General features: G+C 49.1%; 1 protein-coding gene across 4 annotated transcripts in view; it reads left to right on the top strand.

Annotated features, from left to right (window-relative positions):
* The window catches only part of CA12 (carbonic anhydrase 12), a 60,214-nt gene continuing 40,310 nt past the window's right edge, over positions 1-19,904 (top strand). For all 4 annotated transcript variants that reach the window (XM_033189840.1, XM_033189842.1, XM_033189839.1 and 1 more), the window contains exons 1-2: positions 1-548; positions 6,543-6,563. In XM_033189840.1, coding sequence (XP_033045731.1) covers positions 464-548; positions 6,543-6,563 — 106 coding nt within the window. In that variant the 5' untranslated portion in view covers positions 1-463. The remainder of the gene's footprint in view (positions 549-6,542; positions 6,564-19,904) is intronic.

The following is a 19,904-nucleotide window of genomic DNA, read 5'->3' on the forward strand; positions in this document are numbered from 1 at the left end:
CAGACCAAGGGCATGCCACTGACGGGATCCCTAGACGCACCCTTCTGGATGTGAGGCAGGCGGATCTCACCCACGCCTGCCAGCAGCTCCTCGGAGAACTGGGTTCACAGGTCAGCCCTGGCCCTGAGGAGCGCCGGGGACCCGCAGAGCGCGGCTGAAGTCAAGGCTACAACTCACCTAGGATCTGGGGCGCCAGCCCTCGGGTGGGCAGGGCGTTCTCCTCCCCCACCCCCTCCCCGCACGATGACATCAGTGTTTGGGGTTGAGTGCTCCATAAAAGCAGCCCGGGGGAGCCAGGAGAGCGAAGGGCGGACGTGCTCGCCACAGCAAGGAGAGCGAAGGGCGGACGTGCTCGCCACGGCACCCGGGCTGCGCGCACGCGGTCCCTGTGTGCGGCTGGAGCGTGAGCGGCCACCGGGAGTCCCCGGGACAGCCCGCGCCCGCCCTGCAGGAGCCCGCGAAGATGCCCCGGAGCAGCCTGCAAGCGGCGGCCGTGCTCCTCCTGGTGATCTTAAAGGAACAGCCTTCCAGCCCGGCCCCAGCGAACGGTAAAGTTTCCGCCTGCTTGTTTCCTAACACTCCTGAGCGCTTAGCCGCCCCTGGACTGAAGGCTCTTCAATGATAAAGTAAAATCTTTGCTGGGGGGAGCAGGAAAGGCGTAGTACCAAATAGTACAGTCTCAAGAAAGGATGCTCCGTTTTCCTTTGCTAAGGTTGGAGCTGGAAGCACTTTGCTTTCTAGTGGCGGTTGGCGCAGATTTAGTGTTAAAATGTTTGCGTGTACTCCCGAGCACCGCCAGCTCTGAAGATGTGGCTTGCGAACTTGCTAACCAGGGAGGAGAGGCAAAGCCAAGATTTAAAACAGTGTTCCCCCGATCCACGTTTGAAAGTAGAGAGGTGACTGTGGCATTTTGAGTGGAGTAAGCACAGAGGAAGGTTTGCTGTACTCCTGTGCAGAATCCGCAGACAGTGGTAGGCGCTTTTCTTTGGAGAACAGGATCTTTACCATTAAGTTTTACCTACAAGTCAAAGGGATGATGCATCCCATTCTTAATCATTGTTTTTCTCCAGGAGGGCTCTACTATGCTGAACGTACATGTGTGTGCACGTACACACGCATCCACGCGCGCGCGCGCACACACACACACCTTATTTCTGATTGTAATTAGAACACTAAATCCCAAAGATCTGGAGGCTGAGGGACTGGATGGAGGCTGAGTGGGGTGGCAGGAGGAGGTGGCAGGGGGGACCTGAACTGTGGGCTCATGCGGGGCCAGTGAGCTAACATGTGTACAGCCAAGACTGGTTCGTTAATCTTTTGGAATAAGAAAGTGATTTTGGACCGAGAGTGATTTTAATGGTTGAAAATGGATTCTTCCTGGCTATGCAGCAATGGTGGGAAATATGTCCTGCTCAGCAGCATAAAAGCTCTGAGCCTCCTCTCTTGGAGATCACGGTGCCCATGGGGAAGGGCAGGGGAGCCAGGCTTTGGATAACTCTTAATTAAATTCCAATCGACTAACTGGCATGATATGGTTGATATTATCTCCCTCATCTGGTCAGGGAGAAACAGACGGTAGGTGGGAGAAAGGAGTGATGTAAAAGTGAAAATCAAGTTTTAAAACCACAAACTTTACATGTATCCTCCTTTTATGCAGGGTTCACTGAGACCAAAGTTTCCCTGGAAATCTCTTTAGTCTTAAGCTGCTCCAAGACAAAAGGGAGAAACAGCCATTAGTTGACCCTCTTTCCTATAGCTGGTTGCTCCTCTCACTCTGGGGCAACTCCCCCTCCCTTCTCTCTCTTTTCCTGCCTTTCCCTGTTCTCCTCCCTCCCTCCCTCCCTCCCCTTCCTTTCTTCCCTACTTTCCCTGCTCTCCCTCTTCCTCCCCTCTCCCTTTCCCTCCTTCCTATCTCCTCTCCCAATTCTCCACGCTGGGATTGGGGAAGCTTGCAGTCAAAACTACTTTCACCTCACTCTGAGGAAGGAGCCTGCCTACCCCTGGGTTCTAAGAACACAGCTTTCATTCTGTAAATTCTCATGCAGCTTCCTGGGGTTTTTAACTGCCTTAGAGGACAGGTCAAAGCAAAAATCACTGAGGTGTAGAATGTCAGTATGAACCCAAAGTTGGGGGTGGAGAGGAGTTAAGCCGAGTAATGGGGTCAAAGTGTGCTCTGCCCTCTGCCTGGTGCATTTAAACTTCCAGCATTGGAGAATGTTCAAGAACAATGTCAGGGGCCCAGGAGGGAGCATAATAAGGTGAAGTCAAGTGTCTTCTGGAGAAACCCTTGGAATTCTTAGTTGTCGTGGCTTTGGGGGGACATTTCAGTGAATTCTGCAGAGCTTGCTCTGCGCAAACCTGGTGTGGAGAGCCAGGCAGTCTTGGGCTACCCAGGTGATGTTTACTCAGGGAAAGTTCTAGCACCCAGCACAGGAAGCAGGCAGGGCCCAGGACCTCTGATATAGATCTTGGTAAATATCATTTTCTCAGGCATTCCCTCCAGGGGAACCTCCCTGCTCAGTACCAGCTGGGTCTGCAGGTTCTAACAGGCTTCAGGTTGAGCCTCCCAGTTTTCCCAGATGGAACAGATAACCTTCCTTTGGAAGGAAACTATTCCCCTCCAGGAAGGGCCTGCTCTCTCAGGATGTCCCCGAGGCCTTGGTCTGGCCTTGCCTGTGGAATCAGTTTAATCCTGTTAAGCCTTCTGTTCTTACAGCTAGAGGTGGGGAACCAGGGGGTGCAATTCTTGAATAAAGCACACTTTCATGCACATGCACACACACACACACACACACGCACACATACACACACTTTTAGAAAGTCTTCCTGAGGTCAGATCTGAGCTGGGACCCTGATCCTCACCCGATGAACCCCTTTGACTCACCATCCTCACCTTCATTTTACAATGCCGCTTCTCCCCTTCTCCAGCTTCTGAGCCCCTCCAGACACTGCCATTTATACCCAACGTGCCAAGTCTGGAGTCCCAAGCCGGCTCACTCACAGAGAGGAGGGCAGGGAATGTTGCTCTGAAGGCTGCTGCCTTTCAACAAGTCCCCAGTTCTATGTCATCACTGAGACCTCACAGTCCCAGGTGTCAACTCTATGACTTTTATCCCTGGACTTTCCGGAGTGTGATGCTGAGGATGGAAGCTCCAACAATCTGAGGATGGGAGCTCCAACAATAGGGAAAACTTCAATTAGCAAGCTCTGGGGAGGGTAGAAGAAGATATAGGGTGTAAGGCTGTGATTTGGATGAGAGCAGGTGCAATGCAAACTGCTGGCAAGGCAGCAGTGCTGAGGCTGCAGATGTGTTTCTAGTGGCCTCCAGGATCACTGGAGTGTCCTGTGCCTCCTCAGGGGAAAAGTAAGGGTGAACTCCTCTGTTACTTGTGGAATTTTACATCCTGGGCCTGCAACTGTTCTGCTTACTAAGAAGCAATGATCTGGCTTATTGTATCTCTAAAGTCCGGGATTACATCTTGCTAGTGAACGCCTCACACAAAAGTCTGAAGAAAAATATCCAGAAGAGGTTTTATGTCTTCTATAGCTTGGTTTTAAAGAAATGCTTTCTTTATTTCTTTTCATTGTTGTTTCAGCAAAGGGGTGAGCAGTAAACTTGGGGGTCACATACAAGTTTGGTTTCCCTATGGTTCTGAATGTCTTCATCCAATTACTAATTCAAGGGAGGTTGATCTTGCACTCTCAACTCTCAATGTGCCCATAGCTGGTTTCAGGGGGGTCTGTGGACCTTCTGAAATGAATTGTATATAAAAATTTATGTGTCTAAGCTTAGGGATTTTTTTTTTTTTGAGACAGAGTCTTGCTCTGTTGCCCAGGCTGTAATGCAATGGCACGATCTCAACTCACTGCAACCTCTGCCTCCTAGATTCAAGCAATTCTCCTGCCTCAGCCTCTCGAGTAGCTGGGATTACAGGTACCTGCCTCCACCCCTGTCTAATTTTTATATTTTTAGTAGAGACAGGGTTTCACCATGTTGGCTAGACTGGTCTCAAACTCCTGACCTAAGGTAATCCTCCTGCCTCAGCCTCCCAAAGTGCTGGATTACAGGCCTGAGCCACTGTACTCAGCCAGCTTAGGGACATTTTTATTGGGAGAGGTCCATAATACTCATCAGATACTCCAGGGGGTCTGGACTCCTCCACTTAACTACTCCAAAGATTGAGGAGATTTGAAGATTCCCTAAGTTCACGGCACTAATGGTAAATTAATGGTAAATGTGATGGGACTCCTCTTAATGGGAATGTAATATTGGGCAGGACACTTCACCTTAGTGGACTTTCATTTCCTCACCTATATATAGGAGATGGGCTATGAGTGAAAGAAAGAGATCTAAACTCTTCTCTTCCAGAGTGGGATGTCAATAAATAATTCCCAAACCTAAAATAATCAAGGTAAAACAGTATTAGCATGTTATATGGAGATATGGAGATAATAGCAAAAGAATCATTTTAAAAAGATCCAAAGTGGTTGCTCTAGGGAGCCGTACATGGTTAGGGAGTGTCAGGGAACTGAGGTTTTTGTTAAACAGCCTTGTAGAACCATCTGACTTTTTAAACCGTGTGCAAGTGTAATTTGATAAAAATTACCAATTACATTTGAAAATTAAAAATGAAATTAATTACAAACACTGAGGCAAAGAAATGGAACAGAATAACAAACAATATGAGATTTAACCAGCTTTTAAAAAAAAGGCAAGTTCACTTTTTAACTTATAAAAAACACAATTTGCTTGAGTAGGAAATGCCAGGAGTCATAAGTGACCAGATTGCTTGTCAGTTAAGTTTTACTGCAAACTAATTCCCACGAGAGAAACGCTTTTCCATCAGTACCCTTGTGGGCCGATAACCACGGAGACCCTGGGAAAAGTTGGGAGGGAGGGATTTAGGAGTTGCAAAGTCCCCTCATTGGATGAGTCCCCTGAGACGCACAGTGGGATGCGTCTCTACTCAGGTCCCCTCCTCGGACATGAAGAGGAAGGCCGGCAAGCAGGGTCACAAGAGCACAGTTCTGCACTTGTGAAAAAGACCTTTTGACATAGGAACGAAGAACCTTTATGCATGAAGGGTGTGGAGTAGGAAGTAGTAGGTGACTTTTATTCTATTTCTGGCAGGACTTTGCCTACACATTCCTACTACCCCTGGAATTCTAACTCAGATGTGGATAGCAGCTTCCTCAAATAGAACCTTTTTCCCAGCTGGGTGCTGTGGCTCATGCCTGTAGTCCCAGCCCTTTGGGAGGCTGGGGTGGGCAGATCACTTGAGCCCAGGAGTTTGAGATCAACCTGGGAACATGGCGAAACTCCATCTCTATGAAAAATACAAAAATTAGCCAGGTGTGGTGGTGTGCACCTGTAGTCCCAGCTACTAGGGAGGCTGAAGTGGGATGATTGCTTGAGTCCGGAAGGTTGAGGCTGCAGTGAGCTGCGATCACACCACTGCACTCCAGTCTGGGTGACAGAGTGAGACCCTGTCTCACAAAAAGAAAGAAAGAGAGAGAGAGAGAGAAAGAAGGAAAAAGAAAGGAAGGAAGGAAGGAAGGAAGGAAGGAAGGAAGGAAAGAAAGAAAGAAAAGAAAAGAAAAAGAAGAGAAAGAAAGAAGAGAGAAAGAAAGAAAGAAAAAGAAAGAAATAAAGAAAGAAAGAGGGAGGGAGAGAGAGAGAGAAAATGTAAAGTGTGAGAAAGCAAGACACAGAACCCTATTTCCAGTGTGTCAATGTTTGTGTGAAGAGAAAGCAGGCGATCAGTGCGTGTGTGTGTGCAGCCAGGCTGTGAAAGGGCTCCCGATCATCTGCTAGCCTCCTTAATGGAAGGCTTCTAATGGAAGCAGGGAAGATAGAGTGGGAGGAAGAGCTTTCACTGTATGTACCCTTTGGTGGCTTTTGAGTTTTGAGCCACATGAAATTATTGCCTAATCAGATAATAAAGTTTAGCTTCTCTAAGATGTCTAGAAGGCGCCTACTCAAGCCCCCTCCTGCTTCTATGAGCCCCTGCATGAACCAACTGCCTGTGCTGCTGTTTGGAGCACAATTGCCCTGAGAAGCTGATGTTCTTTCTGATGCAGACTCAGAAAAAGTTTTAATTTGTCTGGGTGCAGTGGCTCACGCCTGTAATGCCAGCACTTTGGGAGGCCAAGGTGGGCAGATCACCTGAGGTCGGGAGTTCGAGACCAGCCTGACCAACATGGAGAAACTCCATTTCTACTAAAAATACAAAATCAACCAGGCATGGTGGTACATGCCTGAAATCCCAGCTACTCAGGAGGCTGAGGCAAGAGAATCGCTTGAACCCAGGAGGCAGAGGTTGCAGTGAGCTGAGATTGTGCCATTGCACTCCAGCCTGGGCAACAAGAGTGAAACTCCACCTCAAAAAAAAAAAAAAAAAAAGAAAGAAAAAAAGAAAAAGTTTCAATTTCTGGGCATCGACCTCCTTTTCAATTTCACTCATATCAAAATAAAATCTGTAGTATTTTCCATCACTCATCTGGTTCCATTGTACTTACTTACTGTGTTTTGTTCTTTGTAGGTTCCAAGTGGACTTATTTTGGTAAGTAGAGATTTTAAATACTTTTTTGTTTAAAAGAAAACAGAAATGGTTGTATTTAATGAGAAATACAGAAACTTCATGCTCTGTGGAGGTGATTTTGAGGGGTCAGAAGAACAGTTCTGGTATTCTAGAAAGAGAGTACAAAGGCATCTCCTAGGAACACTTCAACTTGGTTGCATACTACACTTTCTCCAAGCAGGCGAGCCTGCTCAGGGCACTGGACTGTGAGTCATAGCATCAAGGCTTCAGATTCCTGCAAGAATTTCTACCAAACCTCCAAGATTCGGAGGTAACTTGCCCCACCTCCAGACTGCAAGGGTCCTGGGCAGGAGAGAGCCTTTCTCCCTTGCAGGACACATATCCTGTAATAAACAAAGAAGAAAGGGCTCCTTTCTGAAAGTTTGGCTCAGGTCCCAGAACTTAAGCTGTCAGTATGTCTAGAATTAACTTCTTGTTGCCATGATTGTAAGCTAGCGATGGATGAAGAGGTGCTGGTCAGTCCTTAGTGAAAGAGGGATGCTTGTCTTAAATGGAGCGAGAGGAACACGAAGGGTGCGTGTTGCCCCGGCTTTCTGTGGGACTGTCTCAAGAGCATGTTAGCCCCGTCTGGCAGACCTGCCAGAGAAGCAGCTGGAAATCAGCTTAGCTGGAGAGTTGCAGTGAATTAGACATTGGTCACTGGCTGGAATGGATGTGGCAGGCCAGGCATCCGAGTCCCCAGGCAAGTGCGGGAATGTTGATAATGTCTTGTTGGGGCACAGCCACAGAAGATGCACAAGATCGATTGTTTTGGTAGCAGAAGGGTAGAACTGACTCACTGGCACAGAAGACATTTTAAGCAAGTAGGGATGTGATCAAAGTTAAAGCCATGGGATGCAATGGCTGTGGGTGGGGACAGGCGGGAAGTTGATGACTACAGTGCAAGCACCGTCCGGAGAAAGATCTGATACCAGTTTGCACAGGTCAGCCTTTGGAGGTCCACCAGCCCAAGATGCATAGAAAAGTCACTGAACTGACCAACCAGCTACCTACAGGCCAAGGTCTCCTCAGCCCTAGCACTGCATGGCTCCGTTATTTCTAACATCCCTTATGTACGTATTATGTGCACAGCCCATTGTTAAGTGGGTGGGTAATAGAAGGGTAGGCTGTGGTCCGTAGCTGGGAATTACTTAAAGCTCACAATTCAAAGCAGAACATAATAGCTAATAATAACATCATAAACAAATGCTTCAGAGCTCTGAGTGCTCAAAGGAGGACGAGTGTGCTAGGGCTAGATGGTCAGGGAAGGCTTCCTGGAGGAGGAGGGCTTTCACCTGGGCCTTGGAAGATAAGGAGGATTTGGTGAGCGGGGAGGAGGTGCTGTTGGCCAAGGCAATAACAGTAGCACATGAGCAGAAGTAAGAAAGAACAAGGTGGTGTTTGAGGAAAGCATGTGGAAAAGGGTTTACAGGGGAGAGATAGGCTGGGTCAAACCGGGGAGGTGTGCAGGGGCAGGGCAGGCCTTTCCCACTTTGTTGTGCTCCTGGAGAGGGCAGGGCAGGGAGTAAGTCTGTGTTTTAGGAAGAGTTACTTGGTGGTAGGAGGTGGAGGGGTAAGGATGGGAGGGAGGCAGGAAGGTGTTCGGCCTGTGGAGAAACCCCGTTCCGTGTCTTCACATCCAGTTTACAGCGGTGGCAGTGAGGAGGAAGGCAAGGCCAGCACAAGAGACCTGACAAAGTGAGAATGGCAGTTCTGTGTATGGGAGGTGACAGGCATGGAAAGAAGTGGCACTTGGGTTCTGGGCTTTATTCCGTGTGATCCCCAGTGAGCCATTTCAGCCCCGGGACCTTACTTTCCCCATCTGGAACCTGGGTGAGGGGTTTTCTAGACCAGTGTGTCTCAGACTACGGCTTAGGGTCACCCACATCAGGATCACCTGGAATGTTTCCCCAAAATGCAGATTTCTAGGCCTTGGGCTAGGCCTGGGAAAGGGAGGGAGCCTGAAAAACCTGTATTCTTAACACACTCCCCGACTGACTGTTAGCTGCGCTCTCTCAGAGAATCACTGACCAATAGTTCCCAAGATCTGTCTAGCCAGATCAGAGGAAACTTGCCCCACCTCTTCTGCTGGCCTCTCAGGTATGATAGAAACACAGATCACATCTGCACGGGGTCCTGTCTCTCTGTTACAGCCCTCCTGGGCAGAATGAGATGGCGACAGGGAACAGAGACATTGTGTCAAGGTATGGGAGGAAAATCATTTTTTTTTGGAGTCTCACTCTCACCCAGGCTGGAGTGTGGTGGCATGATCTTGGCTCACTGCAACCACTGCTTCCTGGGTCCAAGCAATTCTCCTGCCTCAGCCTCCCGAGTAGCTGGGATTACAGATGCCCGCCACCATGCCCGGCTAATTTTTGTATTTTTAGTAGAAACGAGGTTTCACCATGTTGGCCAGGCTGGTCTCGAACTCCTGACCTCAAGTGATCCACCCACCTCAGCCTCTCAAAGTGTTGGGATGACAGGCGTGAGCCACTGCGCCTGGCTAGGAAGAAAATCTTAACTTCATCATGACGTGGTGTTCACCGAGGGCGGGCTTCTCAGTGCAGCCACATTGACCCGTCCAGAAGCATTTCTTCCTGACCACTAGCTCTGGCCAGCCCTCTGTCCCTCTTGCCCCGCACAATTAGAGCAGCTCTTTGCTGAGGAAGCAGAGGGCAGAGTCTAATGACGCATAAACATGCATGGGGTAAGCACAAAGGCAAGTCTGGTTTTTATTAGTGACACGGGCACATGTGATGTGGAGTCAGCCCTCAGAGGGGACGTGTAGGAGAGGACAGAAGGAAGACAGCTAAGGAGGCAAACTCCTCCGGAGGTCCTGGCTAGCTCCTCCTTACGTCCTGACTGGCAGCTGGCGCCTGTGCTCAGAGTTGCACAGGTAGACAGAGGGCCCAGCATAAGTGCTGGAGGGAAATAGTTTCCAAGCAGTAAGGGCCGCACTGAATGGGGCAAGTCCAACCAAAGGCTCCGTGCTGGTTTTCCTTGGGTGCAGAACTCAGCTTCTCTGCACGTACACTGCTGAGTCATTCTCCAGGGGCCTCCCGCTGTCTGGCACACAAGGTATGGTAAGACTTCCAAAAGTACAAAAAAAGGGAGTTCTACCCCTACATCCTCATAGCTGAGTCACTAGGCTGACTGCATGGACGGCTCCTCCCTGGGGAGAGGACGACCATCTGACTGCCAAGATGGGGCCAGCATCACCTCTTTGCACTCCTCCTAGGGTGCCGAAGCAGCAGTTGAAAGTCTGCTCGGCTTAGCATGGCTGAGGTGGCATCACTAGAGAGGGGCTGGGGATGATGTGACATGGACCCTCCCTGCCGGAAATCAGTCCCGCATCAATCCCGCTGAGCCTGGCAGCTTCACTTACTCTGAACTGAGGGCAGCTGCAGGTCAGGTTGTCATATGAGCTAAGGACAAACTCTAGCTGGCTAAGGTATCAGAATACGTGCCCTGTGTGGGATGAAGATGACCAGGAGGCAGGAAGGGTTGTGGGCACGTTCAGGTCCTTGGTGTGGGTGCTGCAGTCAGTTTTTGAGCATTCATCCAGCTGTTTGCTTATGGTCTACACACTTTTCTATATTTCATATTCAATAAAAAGAGTTAAAAAGTTCCAGCTGGCTGGGAGAGCCATCCTTACACTGACAGCTTTTTTAGTCCTTCCCCAAGAAAAAATCAAACCAAACCAAACCAAACCAAAACAAAACAAAACAAAAAAAACCCAAAAACAAAACAAAACAAAAAAACCTCAGTGTGTTCAAAACACAGCAACCAGAAAGAATGACTGTATTGGAGCTAGACCCGAGAGCACATCATGCGATCTGAGAATGGGCGCGGTGTTTCATCCCTGATGATATCAGATACTGGCTTGCTGCTTCTTGGATGTAAGCTGGTTGAGAAACAGATGAAAATCCCTGTTTGCTCAAGATCTGGAAAGTCTTAAAGGCGATGGGATGGCAGAAGAGCATGGATGACAAGCCTTCCTCCTGGGGGGTGCGCCAACCCCTGTCACAGCCCCACAGGCACCTGAGAGGCCAGTCCCTCCATCCTGTTCAGGAAACCCTGGAAAGAGGGTGGCCTGGCCGGGGGTGCCGGGCGGCTGGCTGTGGCTGCGGTGGCACCTGCTTACAGGTCAGCCTGCCCAGTTCTCTGTTGTGGCGGGCCGGCCCTCGCAGCCCTCGGCTGTGGCAGGACTCGGTGTGACCCCGGCAGTGCTGTGTATTCCTTGTGCTGTGCTCCTCAGTTCCTCTCCCAGACAATAGATTATCCATCTTAAAGAATTTCCTTTGGAAATCAGGGTGAGATCCTCCACTGGGGCAAAACTCATTCTCATGTCCCTGAAGTCCTCCAGGCACGCGCCTCTACCTGCCTTCTGTCCTGTATCTGTGGAAACATTTAGTTTCTGTAATGAACTTTCTTGGGGCTCCAGACACCCTTTCAACCTCTTCCCACACAGAACTAGAAATGGAACACATGAAAGGAGGCCAGGAAGCAAACTCTTGACTTTCTATTCTTCAGCAGTGATAAGGGCACTGCATGACCTCACACCTGAATCGCAATATAAAAAGCAGGCTGCAGTGAGGGCTCAAAACAGCAGAGAGCACCTGCAATGAATAGACCAAGCGCTCTTGTCTCTATCAAAGTAGAGAGGCTTGGCCATCTCAAAACACTCCAGCCACTTCTCGCCACTCCCAGCTGCCATCCTGAGGATGAATAGGGGTACAAAGTACTCTTAGGAGAGCCAGAAAACGCCAGACATGTTTTTCTTTTTCCTTTTTTTGGAGATGGAGTCTCGCTCTGTTGCCCAGGCTGGAGTGCAATGGCACATGTTGGCTCACTGCAACCTCTGCCTACCAGGTTCAAGCAATTCTCCTGCCTCAGCCTCCCAAGTAGCTGGGATTACAGGCGCCCACCACCACACCCGGCTAATCTTCGTATTTTTAATAGAAATGGGGTTTCACCATGTTGACCAGACTGGTCTTGAGCTCCTGACTTCAGGTGATCCACCTGCCTTGGCCTCCCAAAGTGCTGGGATTACGGGCATAAGCCACTGTGCCCAGCCCAGATATGTTTTTCTTTTCTTTTCCTTTTTTGAGACAGGGCTTTGTCGCCCAGGCTGGAGTGCAGTGGCATGATCACTGCTCGCTACAGCCTCCATCTCCTGGGCTCAGGGGATTTTCCTGTCTCAGCCTCCCAAGTAGCTAGGACATGTGCCACCATGCCAGGCTAATTTTTAGATTTTTTAGTAGACACAGGCTATGTTACCAGGCTGGTCTCGAACGCCTGGCCTCAAATGAGCCCCCCCACCTCGGCCTCCCAAAGTGTTGCGATTACAGGGGTGATTGCCATGCCTGGCAGACATGGTTTTCATACCAGCACACTGAATCCCTATCCCCAAGTCCCACGGATTTCTGCTGAGGGTAGCGATCCGACCCCCTATCTTGGATTAAATCTGTGCTGTAGTTCCAGTTACTTCTAATTGAAGTTGTGACAGCTAGGGTCTGTCTGGATGTGGTAAGGCCTGCCCACTCATAGTTACTTCTCATCTTTCCTGAATTGCAGAATTGGGGTTTGTGCGTATCCTGGAGGCTATTGACCTGTGGCTGCCAAAACGCCTACATTTTGGTGTTCACAGCTGGCCTCACAACTGAGTAAAAACAGGGAAGCTAACATTAGTTCCTAAAGACAGGCATAGTGGAACAGAAGATGAGGCAGAAAACCAGGAGGAAGAAGCAGGAACTGTACAGACCCCAGAACCAGGCGACCTCCATGGAAATATCTGCTAGGCCTCTTTCTGTCTGTGGGCCTTAGGAAAGTAACAACCTCTCTGAGCCTTGGTTCCTTAGCTACACGATCAGAGTCATGGCATCTACATCAGTGGTCCCTGGGCCAGCAGCATCAGCATCACCTGAGGCCAAATGCAAATTCTCAGCCCATCCCAGGCCTACCTCCTAACCAGAAACTCTGGGGAGCTGGGCCCAGGAATTTGTTTTAACAAGTCGTCCAGGTGATTCTGTTGCTCACTCAAGTTTGAGAATCCCAGCTGTGCTTCAGAGGGTTGTGGTAAGGATCAAATAAGATAACACATGGCGAGAGGCTCACACAGGGCCTAGCACATACTCCCAAAGCTAATTGTCTTTTCTTTCTCTTTGCCTCGCAGAGCTATGGTGCGGATTAAATGAACTAATATAGAGGGAAAGTCCTTGTAAACTCTACAGCACCAAACACATGAGAGCTCTATTTTTGTTAGGAGGGGTTCTGCTTCTTCACACTTTTCTGAATTGTGAGTTTTTATAGCCAGGAAATACTCCTTTTATATTTTGAATAAACAAAAGGTATTTCCTTTTTGAGTAAGAAAGGAATGTAAAAAACACAAGGACTGCAAGCTCTTGTCCCAAGGGTCTCACAGGCCAGAATGTCCTTTCTAGCCTGGTCCTTCAGACCAAGGTGAAGTCAGGTCTCATCTCCCTGGTGCCTTCCTGGAATCCAGGAACCAGATATCTGGTTCCATAACCATGGCCGCCTCAGCCATGCTCCTGAAGACTCCCAGAGAGCAGGCAAATCCTCTGCTTCCCTGTCTAGCCCATGGGGGCTGAGCCTGGTTTGGGGTTCAGGAGTAGAGGCCTAAGCCTAGGAAGAAACTTGGGGTGAGCTATTTGGGTTCTGAGCTACACCAGCCTAGCCCCATGCAGCGCCCTTTTCCCACTGGGGCAGCAGCAAGCCTTGGAACTGCAGGTGCAGCGGGCTGGCAGGTGAGGAGGAAGGAGGAGCTGGGGGGCTGTCCTGCCAGGGTCCTTCAGGCCTCTGGCTGTGCTCCGACTTGCTACCTGCAGGTCTTGAGTCCTGGGCATTCAGGTGACAGCAGGGCACGGCTTCTCCAAGAGCTGGCCAGAGCCTTTGGCAACCTGTCCGCTTAAGAGGAGGAGCCAGTGGGTTGCCCTGTGAACCTGCTCAAAAGAAAGCGTTCAAGCAAAAAGCCTGAATTCAAAGCATGAGTATGAAGGTGGCTGCAGGCAGGAAGGAGAAAGTCCTGGTTTCCCATGAGGAAGAGAAGAGATCAGAGAATGTTTCCATGGGATCCTGCAGTCTCAGGAGCAGGGGCCTCTTTCCTGGTCTGTTACTCTCTTCCTCTGCAGGGGCAACTGCTGGGTGAATGGTGTAGGCACCACAGTGGAGCCCAGGCACCATGGCCAGACTCTTCCAGAGGCCACACCACCAGGCCAAGAAAGAGAGATTGCACCTGCTACAGTCAAAGGTCCTGTTTTATTGGTTCTAAGATGTCCACTTTCCCCACATTTTAGCATCTCTGAAGTTGGGATATGTCGTGTTATCAATTGCATCGAGAAGCAATGAGATATGGTAGCTATTCCACAAATACAGGGAAGCACCATGTTAGATGCTAAGAACACACAGAAAGGGGGTGAAATGATTAATTTCCACAATACTGAAAACAGTGGAGGCAAAACGGTATAAAAATACGGCCAGTGTGCACCTGGTCTGACATTGCACAGAAGTATGATGGGGAATTATGTCAGATCTTCAACTACAGCTTTTTGCAACTTGCACTTAATTCACGGTTCACATATACTTTTTGGTGATGTTGGGTCGTTATCACAAGTATGTAAAAACAAAGTAATTTAGGCACCAGCTTTTTTAGTTTATATAAGTATTCATTTAAGGAGGAAACTTTCTAATTACCTGATAAGCATTCAATTTATGCCAACCAGGAAGGAACAAATACTAGCTGCCACCTCCTTGAGTCTATAAAGGTTGACTCAGAGCTGGTGTAACTCCAAATACATGGATCACTTAGCTCATCTTAACTTTTTAAACAATTTTGCAATTATTAACTTGTGACTAGTTCAGCTATATGGATTCTGAGTGAAATGGATGCAACCCATCCAGTTCTCAGAATGATACCTGCAGATTCAGGACAAATGGCACATGCTGCCCCCTCCTTCTAGGACACAGGGCTCTGCAAAGTCTCCTCGGTAATGATGACAGTGAGATTTCCTTCCATAAGGTCATGGTGGCATTGGCAAGTGGGGACTGGTGCCTTCCCAAGGTGGCCCCTCGTTGGCACACCGCTTTTCTGGAAACTCCATCAGAAATGGAGAAAGGAGAAAAGATGGAACTCTCAATGTCGTGGAACAAAGTTTTGAAGCAAGTATGAGGCAGTGTTTACTGTTTGCTCTTTTGGCCTAGGTCACCAGGAAGCCCAGAGGCAAACTGATGTCTCCAACTTGAGCAAATGTCTATTCTTCTATGACCTGCAAATCTAAAGAAGCCACATTGGCTGGGCGCTGTGGCTCACGCCTGTAATCCCAGCACTTTGGGAGGCCGAGGCGGGTGGATCACTTGAGGTCAGGACTTCAAGACCAGCCTGGCCAACATGGTGAAACCCCATCTCTATTAAAAATACAAAAATTAGTTGGGCATGGTGACAGGAGCCTGTAATTCCAGCTACTAGGGAGGCTGAGGCAGGAGAATCGTTTGAACCTGGGAGGCGGAGGTTGCAGTGAGCCAAGATCGCGCCATTGCACTCCAGCCTGGGTGACAGAGCGAGACTCCATCTCAAAAAAAAAAAGATGCCAAGCAAAGCAGCTCACACCTGTAATCCTACCAACACTTCAGGAGGCTGAGGTGGGCAGATCAACTGAGGTCAGGAGTTCAAGACCAGCCTGGCCAACATGTGAAACCCTGTCTCTACTAAAAATACAAAAAGTAGCCAGGCATGGTGGCATGTCCCGGTAATCTCAGCTAGTTGGGAAGCTGAGGCAGGAGAATCGCTGGAACCTGGGAAGCAGAGGCTTCAGTGAGCCAAGATCACACCACTGCACTCCAGTCTGGGTGACAAAGCAAGAGTCCATCTCAAAAAATAAAATAAAATAAAATAAAATAAATAAGCCACCTTCGTGTTACCCTTCTAGCTTGGGGATCTTATTTCCTGATCCTGAGCCAACACCTTGTAACAAATAGATTTCTGGATTTTCATCTAGAAAAAGCCTTAGACTAGTGGTATCCTCCATTTCACCACTCTTTTATTCTACCTTCCCCCACCACATGGATACCATGATTTAAACAGTTTTTAAACAAATTTTAATGAAATGGTTTTAAATTTCCCACTTGTTATTAATCAAAGGCAGATGTAAAAACCAACCAAAGTTTTCAACTTGCCTGAGATAAATGGTTCACATTCATTCCACAAATATGTATTGAGTGAATACTAAGCACCAAATATTGGACTAAAGAAACGGGTAAGTATGGGGGCTCAGGAAATGGTTGACAAGGCTTGGTTCCTACCATTATAAGACTAAGAATCTGGAGAACACAGCAAGTAAGCAGGGCCTTACAGTACAGAGGAGAGAGACTTCACCCAGTATTTTGGAGGAAAGGATTAAAGAAGGCTTCCTGGGGGAGGTGATGTCCAAGATGAGACCTGAAGGACACGTAAAAGCAAGCCAGGCAAAGGGCAGGGGATGGTACAAAGGGACAGCCTGTGCAAAGAAGGAAGCTGCTATGTTCTGGAGATTACCGAGGACCTCAGTGAGGAGGGAAGGGGCTTGGGGCCAGAGCGTGAGGAGCTGAGCCAACCAAAGAGCTGGGACCTCGTTCTAGAGGCAGCAGGAACTGCAGGACCTGCTTTTTTTTTTTTTTTTTTTTTTTTTTTTTGAGATAGTCTCACTCTGTTGCTCAGGCTGGAGTGCAGGGGTGCAATCTCAGTTCACTGCAGCCACTGCCTCCCAGTTTCAAGCAATTCTTGTGCCTCAGCCTCCCAAGTAGCTGGGAATACAGGCACGCGCCATCACGCCCGGATGATTTTTTATGTTTTTAGTACAGATGGGATTTCACCATATTAGCCAGGCTGGTCTCAAACTCCTGACCTCAAGTGATCTTCCCACCTTGTCCTCCCAAAGTGCTGAGATTACAGGCGTCAGCCACTGCCACTGGCCCACTGCTGGATCTTCTAAGTAGAACACTGACAAACTGGGATTAGCATTTTAGGAGGATCATCCCAGCTGCAGGTGGAGAATGGATTGAGTGTGAAATCCTGGAGGAAGGGAGACCAGAGGGATGTAAGGGGAAAGGGAGAGGATCTGGACCAAGGGAGGAGCAATGGGCGTCCTGATATAATTGGGCCAGAAATGTAGATACCCAACATTGATACCCTGGAGCAGCCTGATTGTGGCTGAATGCTCTGTCTCTGCTGGGCTTCACGAAGTATTCAAATAGGCACCCAGACAGTCATTATTGCCTAGGTGGGCTCCAGGCAGGGGAGGGGAAGCTCATGTCACTAAGCCCTGCCCCTGTCTACAGCTGAGGCCAGGAAAGCTCAGAACTGCCGGGTGGCTCCAGCAGCCTGAGGAGTAGAGTCAGAACTTGGGCCTCTTGACTGCTGCCTGGTGCTCTTTCCCAGTCCTTTGGTGGATGCTTGTTTTATGCCAGGCACTGTGTGCCCTGCACTACACCTCATGCCGTTGAGGAAATGCAGGGATTTTCTTAACGAGTAAATAGTGTAGATTTGCCAGGAACAAATTATGCCGAGTTCACTTGCTTTTCTTCTCCCTCTTCAGGATCAAAGGCTTAGCAGTTAAAGAAAACACAGTAGATTTCATACCTGTTGACATAAATAAATATTTTACACTGTTCGTTGTGACATGCTCATGGGAAATGTGGATCAAAGATCAGTGTGGTTGGGTGAGGTGGCTTACGCCTATAATCCCAGAACTTTGGGAGGCTGAGGTGGGAGGATCACTTGAGTCTAGGAGGTTGAGGCTGCAGTGAACTGTGATTGTTCCACTGCACTCAGCCCCGGCAATGGAGAGAGACCCTGTCTCAACACAAACACACACACACACCAGTGCAGTTGCTAGGAAAACAAAATAGAATCCAGTCCTTGTTGCTGTCAGCAGCACAGGGCTGAAAGAGGTGCAGGGGTTCCTCCAGGAACAATCTGGAAACAGTGCCCTCAGGAACACATCTTAGGAAGAGGTTGGGCGGCAGAGGGAGTGCAGTGATTAGCATTGGACAGGACCACATTGGAAGAGGGAACACAGAGGAGAGGCCATGCACAGTGAAGAGGCATATGCCAGAAATGTGCCTGGACAATGGGCCAGGACTACAGGGCCTGGGCAGCAAGCCGTGATTCAGTGAGCAGATATCATGTGAGAGCAGCACACTGCGAGACAAGAGTCCAGGCTGCAAAGACTGATTGAAGAGGAGCGCCCACATCTCCCTATCTGTGTTCATCTGCGTATGTGTCTGTACTCTTAGATGTGTCTGTACTCGCACACACTCACAGCTCCATCTCCTGTACAGTTTAACTGGGACCCAGCCTCTCAGCTGGTTTCCAGGTTACTCATATGTGCATTTATAGCTCACTGCTTGGAACCGTGCTTGGGTGAAATCTTAAAGAGACTCCTTGTGGCAGTTTCCTAAGAGTCTCCCGCTGTTTTTTCTTTTCTTTTTTTTTTTTTTTTTTTTTTTTTTTGAGACGGAGTCTTGCTCTGCCACCCAGGCTGGAGTGCAGTGGCCGGATCTCAGCTCACTGCAAGCTCCGCCTCCCGGGTTTACGCCATTCTCCTGCCTCAGCCTCCAGAGTAGCTGGGACTACAGGCACCCGCCTCGTCGCCCGGCTAGTTTTTTGTATTTTTAAGTAGAGACAGGGTTTCACCGTATTAGCCAGGATGGTCTCGATCTCCTGACCTCGTGATCCACCCGTCTCGGCCTCCCAAAGTGCTGGGATTACAGGCTTGAGCCACCGCGCCCAGCCTGTTTGTTTGTTTTTCTAAAGACGGAGTTTCACTGTTTCACTGTGTTGCCCAGGTGAGTCTCAAACTCCTGGGCTCAAGTGATCTACCTGCCTTAGCCGCCCAAAGTGCTCTAAGATTGTGAGCCACCACACCTGGCCAAGTCTCCCCACCGCGCCACCCCCCCTTTTTTTTTGAGACAGAGTTTCGCTCTTGTTGCCCGGGCTGGAGTGCAATGGCGCGATCTCGGCTCACTGCAACCTCCGCCTCCAGGGTTCAAGTGATTCTCCTGCCTCAGCCTCCCAAGTAGCTGGGATTACCGGCATGTGCCACCAAGCCTGGCTAATTTTGTATTTTTAGTAGAGACAGGGTTTCTCCATGTTGGTCAGGCTGGTCTCGAACTCCCAACCTCAGGTGATCTGCCCACCTCGGCTTCCCAAAGTGCTGGGATTACAGGCGTGAGCTACCGCATCCGGCCAAGTCTCCCACTCTTGATAAGTCTTTTAGTGGAATGCTGAACTTGTACATCAGCAAGGATGAAGCAGGGAGCAACTCATCACTTAGTCGGACTGTATCTGCACAGATGCCTGGTAAGAAAACTTGTTATGCCCTGGTAAAAAGTTAAGAATTACAGGCACCAAATGTCTCCAGCCACATAGCTGTCCCATGATGGTGTGGGCACTTCTTGGGTTAATCATCAAGCGTTGACTTTCCTGCAAAGGCTGATTTTCACTTGTCAAATTATCACTGCTGAATTGTTTCAGTCAATCGTGGTTTTAGAGCTTGAGCCTGCTGCATGCACAGCAGTGTTCTAGGACTTCCAAGAGGAACGGGGTTGAGCAAGGAGCCATTTGTACCCTCGAGGAGGGTTATCTAGAAGGAGGGTGTGTCTGCACAGCCTAGGGGTCAGCGTCCCCACAGCAGCTGCATAGGCAGATAGATGCACACAGCCTGGCCCCGGGGAGGTGCTCAGGAAACACTTGTTGATGAATGAGGAAAGAATGGGCTATTTCTCTATTTATTTTTGGCTCTGGGACTCGGGGAAGGCACCAGAGAGGAGGTGACACTGATCTGGGATGGTCGGATTTCAGAAGTGAAACCGACCTGAAAGGAACTGCTACATCACCATGCGCATCTCATTAGAAGTAAAAGGAGACATGTAGGAAACCTTAGATTTGTTTTTGGTGAAGTGACAGAGAGAATTTGCTCTAAAAGGTTGGAAACCAGCCCCTAAGAAAACAAGAAAGAATTGAGACCAGTCAGCTTAGGAGGGCCTGGGACCCAGCATGTGTGAGAGTCTACCTTGTCCAGACTCTGGTCTTACGCAGTGATCCCTCACAGCACCTGGTGAGATAGGTACCGCCACTTCCATTTTGTAAGTGAGGCCCAGAGAAGCGAAGAAATGTGCCCTAGGTCACATAACTAGTCGGTGGCAGAGCTGTGATTGGCAGGTTGGTCAAATGCCTCCAAAGCCCTTGACCTTCCCACTATACTTCACGCATCTCTAGAGAAGAGACAGAAGTAGTCAGGATGAAGGTCTTCAGGTTTAAGAAGAACC

The sequence above is a fragment of the Trachypithecus francoisi genome, unplaced genomic scaffold (genome assembly GCF_009764315.1).
Source record: "Trachypithecus francoisi isolate TF-2019V2 unplaced genomic scaffold, Tfra_2.0 Lachesis_group3, whole genome shotgun sequence".
In the NCBI taxonomy this organism is placed as follows: Eukaryota; Metazoa; Chordata; class Mammalia; order Primates; family Cercopithecidae; genus Trachypithecus; species Trachypithecus francoisi.